Source organism: Anomaloglossus baeobatrachus, chromosome 8, assembly GCF_048569485.1.
Source record: "Anomaloglossus baeobatrachus isolate aAnoBae1 chromosome 8, aAnoBae1.hap1, whole genome shotgun sequence".
NCBI lineage: Eukaryota > Metazoa > Chordata > Amphibia > Anura > Aromobatidae > Anomaloglossus > Anomaloglossus baeobatrachus.
In genome coordinates this window covers 10,310,805-10,325,554 of record NC_134360.1, presented here as the reverse complement: position 1 = coordinate 10,325,554, position 14,750 = coordinate 10,310,805, and the positions used below count along the sequence as shown (strand labels likewise).

The window sequence follows — 14,750 nt, the reverse complement described above, 5'->3', positions numbered from 1 at the left end:
TTTGGAGCAACCTCCTGCCAAGATCCTTCTAACACTGTGCAAAAAAAAATGATTCTGTTGTGAAAGCAAAGAGCGACCACACCAAATATTGATTTGGTTCGGATTTCAATTTTTGGTTTATCATTTTGATAATTGATTATAAAAAAAAGACCAATAGCACTTCTATTCTTTGCAGCACTTTTTCCATGACTGGCCAATATGTTTGCACAGCACTGGTTCTTATAAATTGTCAATTCCTCAAAAAAAGGAATTCTGCAATATGGTATAAAAAAATCTCATCAAGACGCTGCAAAACGTCTGCACCGTAAATTGGCAGGAACTGTGGATCCTAAATCTGCCTCCTGACATTTTATGTGTCGGATCTTCACCATGGCTTTCTCTCTTTTTCATCTCCTTTCCACATGAAATCTGCATTGAGATCTGGGATTTGATACATTTTTCGCCACATTGGATTTTACCAGGATATTTTTGCTGCATTCGGTCATGTTTGAATGCCCCATAATAAAGCTGGGACTCCGAATCATCGCCACATGTAGTTTCTACTCTTCTTTTTTTTTTTCTTTTCTGCAGAATAATTCTATATGTAGACTGTAAAATTATGAAAAAAAAGTGAACAATGCCCTAAGAATAATATTATAGAGGGATCTCGAGGTGAAAAATGCAAAGTTTCCTCCATCAGATTGAGTTGTGATTGAGCCATCAGTCTTTTTCTCATTTTATACAAAACATACAGAATATTCTCATTTATTCTTCAGCTTCAGAATCTGCGGCTCGGCTGTTTTTCCATAAAATGCATAGCGGAAAGAGCGGCTCCAAACAATGAATGCGCGGGGCTGAAAGCAGAAAGGTTGTACGTGATCAAAATGGATTCATGTTAATATTCTCAACTGTGAGCGGAAGACAAACACAATGTAACATTCAGCAAAATGTATCAAATTGTGACATGAGCCTGAAACCTGCGCCGTTAGATGCGGCTCCGGAGCCGGGGCATCCACAATATGCATATTCTGATGATTTGTCTCCCGCATTCATCTAATCTTTTGTCATCTCGTATTGTGCAGAGACAAGGTCATGTGGCATCAATTAGAGTGTGAGGAGCTGGAGAACATGCAGGCGGGGTACTCTGCAATGAAAGGAAGAAACAACAATAACAACAAGCCGGGGAGGCGGCCGAGGATCGACCACTGGATGCACATGGCCTATGAGAACCAGGGCTTCTGCAGGTAATGCTCATAATTCCATTATCAAATAACATGCTACACACCTACACAAGGCGTAGACGAGATCTGCTACTGCATTAACTGGTCCTCGTGCCCAAACAGGGGCGTACAGAACCTTCATGGGGCCCCATAGCAAAAGTGACATTTGGGTCCTTCCACATTCAACCCCCCAAAAAAATAAAATGAAAAAGGGTCGAGGTGCATAGAAGAGGTTGGTTGGAAATGTCAGATTCAGCTACTATTTGGTTAGGTCTTGTCAACTGAAGCAGGTTTGCAGAATTGGCAGATGCCAAGAGGGGCAAGAGATATCAAGAGGGGGCAAGAAGTGCCAGGAGATGGCAGCAGGTGTCAGGAGGGGCAAGGATGTACCAGGAGGGGGCAGGAGACGTCAGGAGGGGGCAGGAGGTGCCAGGAGAGGGCAGGAGAAGTCAGTGGGCAGGAGGTGCCAGGTGGTGTCAGTAGGGGGTAATAGATGCAAGGAGGCAGGAGAGTTCATCAACAGCCTCAACTGCCAATACAGGTACAGAGAAAAGTTTTCTGCTCTAGCATATGGTAAAGGACACCTCACTGGGGCCAGGGTTGTTACATCATAAGGCAGGAAGCGCTTCCAGGTTTATTACATCGTGGCGCAGGAAGTGCTTTTAGGGTTGTTACATCGTGGCGCAGGAAGCACTTCCAGGGTTGTTACATCATGTGGCAGGAAGCGCTTCCTGCAGATCAGTACAGTATAGTGCTCACCTGCTACCGCTGCTGGATTCTCCCTCCCTGTTGTTCCCTCTGTAGCGCCTCCTGGCAGTGTTCTCACTTTGTTGCTTCCTCTTTTCTTTCTTTTCTCCCGCTGCCACACTGAACAGACTCCGCCCCTCTCTCTTCTGATTGGTCAGTCTCTAATACGGCTATCAGTGCACTCCCTTGCTCCCCTAACCTGTCAATCAGGAGAAAGGAAGGTGCTGATTGGCAATTTCCAGGTTTCTCAGTTCTTGGCATTGTAAACAGTTGCGCTCTGTAGACAAGGGTGATCTCTGCCTCCTACAGACTGAAGTCCATATATGATTGGCGGCAAGGCCACACTCATAGCTTTTGGGCCAGAAGGGGGATTCCCCAGGCCCCCCCCCTTCATCCGCTCCTGTAAATAGCGACCTGATTTGCCCATCACAGCTGCCCCCCTCCCCCCCCAGCAAGCAGCCTCCAATAGTGTCTAACACAAGTGCCAAAGCTCCTCCTTGGCTGGAAAGTGGGGTGATGTCAGACAGAGGCGTGTCTATGTAAATACAGTCAGAGATGAGGCGGGGCTACACAGGGCAGGGCTAAGCCTGGGACAACTACAGAGTAATGTGCACAAGGAGCCTCCCACCTTCTGGAACCCCCAAACACCCACCAGACACCATAGCAGTTGTGTTGTCTGCCACAATGGATGGTACGCCACTGGTAAAAAATAAAAAAATATCCTTCTACTCACTTTGCTGCTCACGTCTCCGGCCCCTCTGCTCCTCGCCATGGCCCCTCTGCTCCTCGCCATGGCCCCTCTGCTCCTCGCCATGGCCCCTCTGCTCCTCGCCATGGCCCCTCTGCTCCTCGCCATGGCCCCTCTGCTCCTCGCCATGGCCCCTCTGCTCCTCGCCATGGCCCCTCTGCTCCTCGCCATGGCCCCTCTGCCCCTCGCCATGGCCCCTCTGCCCCTCTCCCCTCGCCATCGCCCATCACCATCGCCCCTCTGCTCCTCACTATCGCCCCTCTGCTCCTCGCCATCGCCCCTCACCATCGCCCCTCTGCTGCTCGCCATCGCCCCTCGCCATCGCCCCTCACCATCGCCCCTCTGCTCCTCGCCATCGCCCCTCACCATCGCCCCTCGGCTCCTCGCCATCGCCCCTCTGCTCCTCACCATCGCCCCTCACCATCGCCCCTCTGCTCCTCACCATCGCCCCTCACCATCGCCCCTCTGCTCCTCGCCATCGCCCCTCACCATCGCCCCTCTGCTCCTCACCATCGCCCCTCACCATCGCCCCTCTGCTCCTCGCCATCGCCCCTCACCATCGCCCCTCTGCTCCTCGCCATCGCCCCTCACCATCGCCCCTCTGCTCCTCGCCATCGCCCCTCGCCATCGCCCCTCCGCTCCTCGCCATCGCCCCTCCGCTCCTCGCCATCGCCCCTCCGCTCCTCGCCATCGCCCCTCACCATCGCCCCTCTGCTGCTCGCCATCGCCCCTCGCCATCGCCCCTCGCCATCGCCCCTCACCATCGCCCCTCACCATCGCCCCTCACCATCGCCCCTCGGCTCCTCGCCATCGCCCCTCTGCTCCTCACCATCGCCCCTCACCATCGCCCCTCTGCTCCTCACCATCGCCCCTCACCATCGCCCCTCTGCTCCTCGCCATCGCCCCTCACCATCGCCCTTCTGCTCCTCGCCATCGCCCCTCACCATCGCCCCTCTGCTCCTCGCCATCGCCCCTCACCATCGCCCCTCTGCTCCTCGCCATCGCCCCTCACCATCGCCCCTCTGCTCCTCGCCATCGCCCCTCACCATCGCCCCTCGGCTCCTCGCCATCGCCCCTCCGCTCCTCGCCATCGCCCATCACCATCGCCCCTCTGCTCCTCACTATCGCCCCTCTGCTCCTCGCCATCGCCCCTCACCATCGCCCCTCTGCTGCTCGCCATCGCCCCTCGCCATCGCCCCTCACCATCGCCCCTCTGCTCCTCGCCATCGCCCCTCACCATCGCCCCTCGGCTCCTCGCCATCACCCCTCTGCTCCTCACCATCTCCCCTCACCATCGCCCCTCTGCTCCTCACCATCGCCCCTCACCATCGCCCCTCTGCTCCTCGCCATCGCCCCTCACCATCGCCCCTCTGCTCCTCGCCATCGCCCCTCGCCATCGCCCCTCCGCTCCTCGCCATCGCCCCTCCGCTCCTCGCCATCGCCCCTCCGCTCCTCGCCATCGCCCCTCACCATCGCCCCTCTGCTGCTCGCCATCGCCCCTCGCCATCGCCCCTCACCATCGCCCCTCACCATCGCCCCTCGGCTCCTCGCCATCGCCCCTCTGCTCCTCACCATCGCCCCTCACCATCGCCCCTCTGCTCCTCACCATCGCCCCTCACCATCGCCCCTCTGCTCCTCGCCATCGCCCCTCTGCTCCTCGCCATCGCCCCTCACCATCGCCCCTCTGCTCCTCGCCATCGCCCCTCACCATCGCCCCTCTGCTCCTCGCCATCGCCCCTCACCATCGCCCCTCCGCTCCTCGCCATCGCCCCTCCGCTCCTCGCCATCGCCCCTCCGCTCCTCGCCATCGCCCCTCACCATCGCCCCTCTGCCCCTCACCATCGCCCCTCGCCATCGCCCCTCTGCTCCTCGCCATCGCCCCTCTGCTCCTCGCCATCGCCCCTCTGCTCCTCGCCATCGCCCCTCTGCTCCTCGCCATCGCCCCTCGCCATCGCCCCTCTGCTCCTCGCCATCGCCCCTCTGCTCCTCGCCATCGCCCCTCGCCATCGCCCCTCTGCTCCTCGCCATCGCCCCTCCGCTCCTCGCCATCGCCCCTCCGCTCCTCGCCATCGCCCCTCGCCATCGCCCCTCCGCTCCTCGCCATCGCCCCTCCGCTCCTCGCCATTGCCCCTCCGCTCCTCGCCATCGCCCCTCCGCTCCTCGCCATCGCCCCTCCGCTCCTCGCCATCGCCCCTCGCCATCGCCCCTCCGCTCCTCGCCATCGCCCCTCACCATCGCCCCTCACCATCGCCCCTCACCATCGCCCCTCGCCATCGCCCCTCGCCATCGCCCCTCTACTCCTCGCCATCGCCCCTCACCATCGCCCCTCTACTCCTCGCCATCGCCCCTCACCATCGCCCCTCTGCTCCTCGCCATCGCCCCTCCGCTCCTCGCCATCGCTCCTCGCCATCGCTCCTCGCCATCGCCCCTCGCCATCGCCCCTCGCCATCGCCCCTCGCCATCGCCCCTCCGCTCCTCGCCATCGCCCCTCCGCTCCTCGCCATCGCCCCTCCGCTCCTCGCCATCGCCCCTCCGCTCCTCGCCATCGCCCCTCCGCTCCTCGCCATTGCCCCTCACCATCGCCCCTCCGCTCCTCGCCATCGCCCCTCCGCTCCTCGCCATCGCCCCTCCGCTCCTCGCCATCGCCCCTCCGCTCCTCGCCATCGCCCCTCCGCTCCTCGCCATCGCCCCTCGCCATCGCCCCTCCGCTCCTCGCCATCGCCCCTCACCATCGCCCCTCACCATCGCCCCTCGCCATCGCCCTCTGCTCCTCGCCATCGCCCCTCACCATCGCCCCTCTGCCCCTCACCATCGCCCCTCACCATCGCCCCTCTGCCCCTCACCATCGCCCCTCGCCATCGCCCCTCGCCATCGCCCCTCGCCATCGCCCCTCTGCTCCTCGCCATCGCCCCTCACCATCGCCCCTCTGCTCCTCGCCATCGCCCCTCCGCTCCTCGCCATCGCCCCTCCGCTCCTCGCCATCGCCCCTCCGCTCCTCGCCATCGCCCCTCCGCTCCTCGCCATCGCCCCTCACCATCGCCCCTCGCCATCGCCCCTCACCATCGCCCCTCGCCATCGCCCTCTGCTCCTCGCCATCGCCCCTCACCATCGCCCCTCTGCCCCTCACCATCGCCCCTCGCCATCGCCCCTCACCATCGCCCCTCGCCATCGCCCTCTGCTCCTCGCCATCGCCCCTCACCATCGCCCCTCTGCCCCTCACCATCGCCCCTCACCATCGCCCCTCGCCATCGCCCCTCTGCCCCTCACCATCGCCCCTCGCCATCGCCCCTCGCCATCGCCCCTCGCCATCGCCCCTCTGCTCCTCGCCATCGCCCCTCACCATCGCCCCTCTGCTCCTCGCCATCGCCCCTCCGCTCCTCGCCATCGCCCCTCCGCTCCTCGCCATCGCCCCTCCGCTCCTCGCCATCGCCCCTCCGCTCCTCGCCATCGCCCCTCCGCTCCTCGCCATCGCCCCTCCGCTCCTCGCCATCGCCCCTCCGCTCCTCGCCATCGCCCCTCACCATCGCCCCTCTGCTCCTCACCATCGCCCCTCCGCTCCTCGCCATCGCCCCTCCGCTCCTCGCCATCGCCCCTCCGCTCCTCGCCATCGCCCCTCACCATCGCCCCTCGCCATCGCCCCTCACCATCGCCCCTCGCCATCGCACCTCCGCTCCTCGCCATCGCCCCTCCGCTCCTCGCCATCGCCCCTCACCATCGCTCCTCGCCATCGCCCCTCACCATCGCCCCTCTGCTCCTCACCATCGCCCCTCCGCTCCTCACCATCGCCCCTCCGCTCCTCGCCATCGCCCCTCCGCTCCTCGCCATCGCCCCTCCGCTCCTCGCCATCGCCCCTCCGCTCCTCGCCATCGCCCCTCGCCATCGCCCCTCGCCATCGCCCCTCGCCATCGCCCCTCGCCATCGCCCCTCGCCATCGCCCCTCTGCTCCTCGCCATCGCCCCTCACCATCGCCCCTCTGCTCCTCGCCATCGCCCCTCTGCTCCTTGCCATCGCCCTTCCGCTCCTCGCCATCGCCCCTCTGCTCCTTGCCATCGCCCCTCACCATCGCCCCTCTGCTCCTCGCCATCGCCCCTCTGCTCCTCGCCATCGCCCCTCTGCTCCTTGCCATCGCCCCTCACCATCACCCCTCTGCTCCTCGCCATCGCCCCTCTGCTCCTCGCCATCGCCCCTCTGCTCCTCGCCATCGCCCCTCTGCTCCTCGCCATCGCCCCTCTGCTCCTCGCCATCGCCCCTCTGCTCCTCGCCATCGCCCCTCTGCTCCTCGCCATCGCCCCTCTGCTCCTCGCCATCGCCCCTCTGCTCCTCGCCATCGCCCCTCACCATCGCCCCTCTGCTCCTTGCCATCGCCCCTCCGCTCCTCGCCATCGCCCCTCTGCTCCTTGCCATCGCCCCTCACCATCGCCCCTCTGCTCCTCGCCATCGCCCCTCCGCTCCTCGCCATCGCCCCTCTGCTCCTTGCCATCGCCCCTCCGCTCCTCGCCATCGCCCCTCCGCTCCTCGCCATCGCCCCTCGCCATCGCCCCTCGCCATCGCCCCTCTGCTCCTTGCCATCGCCCCTCCGCCCCTCGCCATCGCCCCTCGCCATCGCCCCTCGCCATCGCCCCTCGCCATCGCCCCTCCGCTCCTCGCCATCGCCCCTCCGCTCCTCGCCATCGCCCCTCCGCTCCTCGCCATCGCCCCTCCGCTCCTCGCCATCGCCCCTCGCCATCGCCCCTCTGCTCCTCGCCATCGCCCCTCCGCTCCTCGCCATCGCCCCTCACCATCGCCCCTCTGCTCCTCACCATCGCCCCTCCGCTCCTCGCCATCGCCCCTCCGCTCCTCGCCATCGCCCCTCCGCTCCTCGCCATCGCCCCTCTGCTCCTCGCCATCGCCCCTCACCATCGCCCCTCTGCTCCTCGCCATCGCCCCTCTGCTCCTTGCCATCGCCCCTCACCATCGCCCCTCTGCTCCTCGCCATCGCCCCTCCGCTCCTCGCCATCGCCCCTCCGCTCCTCGCCATCGCCCCTCCGCTCCTCGCCATCGCCCCTCCGCTCCTCGCCATCGCCCCTCCGCTCCTCGCCATCGCCCCTCCGCTCCTCGCCATCGCCCCTCCGTTCCTCGCCATCGCCCCTCCGTTCCTCGCCATCGCCCCTCCGCTCCTCGCCATCGCCCCTCGCCATCGCCCCTCGCCATCGCCCCTCCGCTCCTCGCCATCGCCCCTCTGCTCCTTGCCATCGCCCCTCACCATCGCCCCTCTGCTCCTCGCCATCGCCCCTCTGCTCCTTGCCATCGCCCCTCCGCTCCTCGCCATCGCCCCTCCGCTCCTCGCCATCGCCCCTCCGCTCCTCGCCATCGCCCCTCCGCTCCTCGCCATCGCCCCTCCGCTCCTCGCCATCGCCCCTCCGCTCCTCGCCATCGCCCCTCGCCATCGCCCCTCCGCTCCTCGCCATCGCCCCTCCGCTCCTCGCCATCGCCCCTCACCATCGCCCCTCTGCTCCTCACCATCGCCCCTCCGCTCCTCGCCATCGCCCCTCCGCTCCTCGCCATCGCCCCTCACCATCGCCCCTCTGCTCCTCGCCATCGCCCCTCTGCTCCTCGCCATCGCCCCTCTGCTCCTTGCCATCGCCCCTCCGCTCCTCGCCATCGCCCCTCCGCTCCTCGCCATCGCCCCTCCGCTCCTCGCCATCGCCCCTCCGCTCCTCGCCATCGCCCCTCGCCATCGCCCCTCGCCATCGCCCCTCCGCTCCTCGCCATCGCCCCTCCGCTCCTCGCCATCGCCCCTCACCATCGCCCCTCTGCTCCTCACCATCGCCCCTCCGCTCCTCGCCATCGCCCCTCCGCTCCTCGCCATCGCCCCTCACCATCGCCCCTCTGCTCCTCGCCATCGCCCCTCTGCTCCTCGCCATCGCCCCTCTGCTCCTCGCCATCGCCCCTCTGCTCCTCGCCATCGCCCCTCTGCTCCTCGCCATCGCCCCTCTGCTCCTCGCCATCGCCCCTCCGCTCCTTGCCATCGCCCCTCCGCTCCTCGCCATCGCCCCTCCGCTCCTCGCCATCGCCCCCTCCGCTCCTCGCCATCGCCCCTCCGCTCCTCGCCATCGCCCCTCCGCTCCTCGCCATCGCCCCTCCGCTCCTCGCCATCGCCCCTCGCCATCGCCCCTCCGCTCCTCGCCATCGCCCCTCACCATCGCCCCTCTGCTCCTCACCATCGCCCCTCGCCATCGCCCCTCCGCTCCTCGCCATCGCCCCTCACCATCGCCCCTCTGCTCCTCGCCATCGCCCCTCACCATCGCCCCTCTGCTCCTCGCCATCGCCCCTCGCCCCTCTTCTCCTCGCCATCGCCCCTCACCATCGCCCCTCTGCTCCTCACCATCGCCCCTCCGCTCCTCGCCATCGCCCCTCCGCTCCTCGCCATCGCCCCTCACCATCGCCCCTCACCATCGCCCCTCTGCTCCTCGACATCGCCCCTCGCCCCTCTGCTCCTCGCCATCGCCCCTCTGCTCCTCGCCATCGCCCCTCTGCTCCTCGCCATCGCCCCTCTGCTCCTCGCCATCGCCCCTCTGCTCCTCGCCATCGCCCCTCTGCTCCTCGCCATCGCCCCTCTGCTCCTCGCCATCGCCCCTCTGCTCCTCGCCATCGCCCCTCTGCTCCTCGCCATCGCCCCTCTGCTCCTCGCCATCGCCCCTCTGCTCCTCGCCATCGCCCCTCTGCTCCTCGCCATCGCCCCTCTGCTCCTCGCCATCGCCCCTCTGCTCCTCGCCATCGCCCCTCCGCTCCTCGCCATCGCCTCTCCGCTCCTCGCCATCGCCCCTCCGCTCCTCGCCATCGCCCCTCCGCTCCTCGCCATCGCCTCTCCGCTCCTCGCCATCGCCCCTCTGCTCCTCGCCATCGCCTCTCCGCTCCTCGCCATCGCCTCTCCGCTCCTCGCCATCGCCCCTCCGCTCCTCGCCATCGCCCCTCCGCTCCTCGCCATCGCCCCTCCGCTCCTCGCCATCGCCCCTCCGCTCCTCGCCATCGCCCCTCCGCTCCTCGCCATCGCCCCTCCGCTCCTCGCCATCGCCCCTCCGCTCCTCGCCATCGCCCCTCCGCTCCTCGCCATCGCCCCTCCGCTCCTCGCCATCGCCCCTCCGCTCCTCGCCATCGCCCCTCCGCTCCTCGCCATCGCCCCTCTGCTCCTCGCCATCGCCCCTCTGCTCCTCGCCATCGCCCCTCCGCTCCTCGCCATCGCCTCTCCGCACCTCGTCATCGCCCCTCTGCTCCTCACCATCGCCCCTCTGCTCCTTGCCATCACTCGTCCGGTCCTCCCCATCGTCTTACCCCCCCCCCCCCCCCCGCACCTCGCCATCGCCCCTCCACACCTCACCTTTGCCTCTGCTCCTCACCTTTTGCCCGTCCAGTCCTCATTGCATCTTTTGATCCAGGCCGCTCATGTTGAAATCTCTGGGCCTCCTATACTAAGCTGGCACTTCCGTCTCTAATGATCTAATAATCAGGGTTCTTCACAAGTGCGCAAAAGATCATAATATAACAACTTCAATTACTAAAAATTTGCATTTTGGCGATTGCCTATTTTAGTAAAATTACAGTAGAATTCAATTCCACTCAAATGTATTCACTTGTCTAATTAGCGCCAATTTGAAAGAAAGGTTAAATCTCTATCATTGTGTGTTATTTTTGGCATGAGTAGAAGCTGTAACAATCGGTCAGCGGAGAATGAGCGGTCACCGGTGAATAGGGGCAGAGGGCAGCTTTATTCATCATTAGGATACGTGCGCACATGAAGTATTTTCTGCACCGAAAGTCTCAGCGATTTCCTTCGTTTTTCCCGTGTTTTTTACGTTTGTTTTTTTATGCCAATACATGCACTTTTTTTCTCATGGATTGGAACGGAAGGAAAACGCTGAAGGAATCGACACTGCAGATGGGAAACGGCTTTAAAAATGCAACGAAAAAATAAGCAACGTGTGCACAAAACTTCAGGAATCTGTCACTTTACTGACAATTAGGAAATGATTCCATTATTGTAACAAAACTGTGCGGAGGGGGCAACAAAAGCAGCACTTAACATGTGCGTTGTGCACATACCCTCTAATCAGCTGGTTAGTAAGACCCCGAGACAATGGTCTGTTCATCTGCCTGGTGCACGCTGCAGCCAAAATGCAGAGACCAAAGCTCCGCTGCCCCCCGCCCGGCTCTGGACTGAGCGCAGACCATGAAGCACCGGCACCAGGTACATGCACCACGCCGATGTCACACTGTGTCCCGGGCGGCTGTCCTGCAGGGTACCACTGCTGCTAATCATTGTGCCCCTGTGCTGCCAACATGTCGTCTCCGGCACATTTGGAAAAAAAACTGCTGTTCTCCTGGAAAGTGTCCTCATTACCGCCGGCAGCCGTCCTGCTCTATTACCTTACCTGCATGATGACTCCTTAGACGACACGCCGGCTCCCTCGCTGGCATTTTCCCTAGTGATTGGCAGATTTTTCCCGTCATTTAGTCAAGTAAATTATTCAGGTCAGTGGCCTCCGAGTCCCAGATTGTGGAGTGCAGAAATGGAGCCAACTGTCTGTATGACTGCCAGGTAGCCAACTTTTTACATTTTGTTTTTTAAACAGCTGTAAAAGCTACATCTAATTTATACTTCCCTGTGCAGATCCGGCGGTGCGCCCTCCGTCACTCCTCAGTGTCTGTCAGCCGTCAGAACGTGGCTGCAGCTAATCAGTGGCCACAGTGGTCGTGTCGTTCTTCCAGCAGCTGCTTGCACTCGGCTATTATCTGTCATCCCTTGGAAAATAACCGAACCATTAGCACCTCCATCCCCGAGAGCCCGGACTCTCCAGAAACTGATCCCGGGGTCTTGTGGGGTCGCAGGTTTCAGACTCTCAGACATGCGATGATGAGACAAAAATCGCACAAAAAAACACTATGGTTAGAAACAGCGCAATATTCACACTGTGACAGCGGATAGCGAGCGAAATATAAATCCATTCTCTAGAAACTAGATCATTCAACTCATCTAAAAATGATCACTTGTTGGCATAAAATGATACCATGTAATAAGTCGCTACCCGCCTCGTCATACGACGCTTCTATGGACGATTAGCGACTTTCCATCAACCGCGATCATCTTAACGAACATTCGCCTGTGTAATAATGCGCTCGTACACACGATAACAACACGATACGTATTCGCTTGTCAATCGCTATCATTAAAAGCTGTTACTGTCTAATAACGCCGCTACGACCGGAATTACACTTACCCCATAGATGGAGGATTTATTATCTTGGAAATAACACTAAAGGCTGCTTTACACGCGTCGATATTGCTAGCGATGTCGCTGGTGAAAGTACCTGCCCCCGTCAGTTGTGTATCACGGGCAAATCGCTGCCCGTGGCGCACAACATCGCTTACACCCATCACACGCACTTACCTGCCTAGCGACGTCGCTGTGACCGGTGAAAACACCTCCTTTCTAAGCGGCCGGGTCGTAAGGCGTCACAGCGGCGTCACTAAGCGGCCGCCCAATAGGAGCGGAGATGAGCGGCCGTAACATCCTGCCCACCTCCTTGCTTCCTCATTGCCGGTGGCCGCAGGTACGATGTTGTTCGTCGTTCCTGCGGTGTCGGATGTAGCGATGTATGCTGCAGCAGGAACGACCAACAACCTGCGTCCTGCAACAGCAACGATAATCGGGATTAGAACGACCGGACAACGATTAGGTGAGTATTTTTTGATCGTTAACGGTCGTTCGTGTGTTTCACACGCAACGACGTCGCTAACGAGGACAGATGTGCGTCACGGAATCCGTGACCCCAACAACATCTCGTTAGCGATGTCGTTGCGTGTAAAGCCCCCTTTAGTCTAGAGCTGTAATGAAAATCCTCAGACGTCACAACTGAAATCATCACATTCCTAGATCCATCTGTGTACACTGCCTGCACCTTACATTCAGGATCAATACATGATATGTAATGTATGTACACAGTGGCTGCACCAGCAGAATAGTGAGTGCAGCTCTGGAGTATAATACAGGAGGTAACTCAGGATCAGTAATGTAATGTATGTACACAGTGACTGCACCAGCAGAATAGTGAGTGCAGCTCTGGAGTATAATACAGGAGGTAACTCAGGATCAGTAATGTAATGTATGTACACAGTGACTGCACCAGCAGAATAGTGAGTGCAGCTCTGGAGTATAATACAAGATGTAACTCAGGATCAGTAATGTATGTACACAGTGACTGCACCAGCAGAATAGTGAGTGCAGCTCTGGAGTATAATACAGGAGGTAACTCAGGATCAGTAATGTATGTACACAGTGACTGCACCAGCAGAATAGTGACTGCAGCTCTGGAGTATAATACAGGAGGTAACTCAGGATCAGTAATGTATGTACACAGTGACTGCACCAGCAGAATAGTGAGTGCAGCTCTAGAGTATAATACAGGAGGTAACTCAGGATCAGTAATGTAATGTATGTACACAGTGACTGCACCAGCAGAATAGTGAGTGCAGCTCTGGAGTATAATACAGGAGGTAACTCAGGATCAGTAATGTAATGTATGTACACAGTGACTGCACCAGCAGAATAGTGAGTGCAGCTCTGGAGTATGACAGGATTATTTCAGCATCATTACAGTATCAATAATACAATCTCTCTACAAAGCTATTAAATGTATTATGTAGATTTTACTTTCAAAACACTGACAATTGTGTTGAAATATTTTGTTTTCCAGATATACATATTTACATGATTTTTTTCTTTCTTGCAGATGTCAGGACGTTTGTAATAACGATCGCACAACACATAATTTTAGAGACAGATATTGTGGGTATTGTCACAATAAAGCCAGTAAAGACCGCTGCAGCCGGTCTCTGGTCCCCGGCTCCAGTGTTGCCATACAGACTATTAGCGGGATGCACATTGTAGAGATTTATGGACATGAAAAACCTTCTCACCGGAGACCTGAACCCTATGCACCCGAGTGACGGGGGACGGAGGTGACCGATGTGTCTGGACTGTTTGTTATAACGATGTGCCTTAGAAATGAACAATTGACATTTATAAGATTATCGCAAAAATTCCTGGAGGATTTGTCTGATTTCATCTGATCCAAGATGTCTAATCACAGACCTGAGAAGACCCCGGAACGCAATCAATGCCCGACTGCCATGCCCGGTGCACCCCTGAGACGTGATCTGCTGCTGTACATACGTACATACGTGTCACATACATGGAATCATGTCACATGCAATGTTTTCAATACAGGAATGTATTTTTTAGATTTATAATGTGTCATCAGATTTGTTCAAAGAAGGATCCTCAGCATTTAATGGGACTTTATCGATGCCGTGCATTACCCCGATATGGGCCGCTAGGATTTATTATTGCCTATGGAGGAAACTATTCCTGATCTCACTCATTGCGCTACAATCTGCACTGGATTCATTTCTTGTGTTAACACAAATTCACTTTTTCAAGAGGTAATTTTTGTGACCGGATCTCCTCTAACCTAACCATGCACCAAACATAAATATACAGCGCTCCCTCCTGCTACAATACTGATTAATTGTGGGATGACCGCGGTAACCCGAGAATACTGACATCAAAACTCAGACAACTACTACTAAAAAACTAAAAATGTCACCCCCAAATAATAAAAAAAGAACAAAGCTAATACAGATGCAGCAAAATAAGCCGTAGATAACTCTGCTGGAAGCTACAAATCACTGCCTATGCTGAGGAATAGGGATTCTTCAGGGAAATGTATACAAATAATCAAATGGAGCCACAGTTCCCTGACATACGAGGAAAGGTAAAGAGTAGCCCACTACATGTAGTACAGGTAATGAGCACTACAGTACATATAATGCAGGTAGAGGGCAGTACAGTACATATAATGCAGGTAGAGGGCAGTATAGTACATGTAGTACAGGTAGAGGGCAGTACAGTACATGTAGTACAGGTAGAGAAATGTACATGTAGTACAGATAGAGGACAGTACAGTACATATAATGCAGGTAGGGGGCAGTACAGGACATATAATGCAAGTAGAGAAAA

At 59.0% G+C, this 14,750-nt stretch overlaps 1 protein-coding gene across 1 annotated transcript in view; it reads left to right on the top strand.

The window, feature by feature from the left end:
* Window positions 1–13,974, top strand: part of SUSD3 (sushi domain containing 3) — an 83,627-nt gene extending 69,653 nt beyond the window's left edge. Inside the window, exons 4-5 of the mRNA XM_075321299.1 lie at window positions 1,062–1,223; window positions 13,462–13,974. Of these exons, the coding sequence (XP_075177414.1) occupies window positions 1,062–1,223; window positions 13,462–13,678 (379 nt within the window). The 3' untranslated portion in view covers window positions 13,679–13,974. The remainder of the gene's footprint in view (window positions 1–1,061; window positions 1,224–13,461) is intronic.
* The last annotated feature ends 776 nt before the right edge of the window (window positions 13,975–14,750 follow it).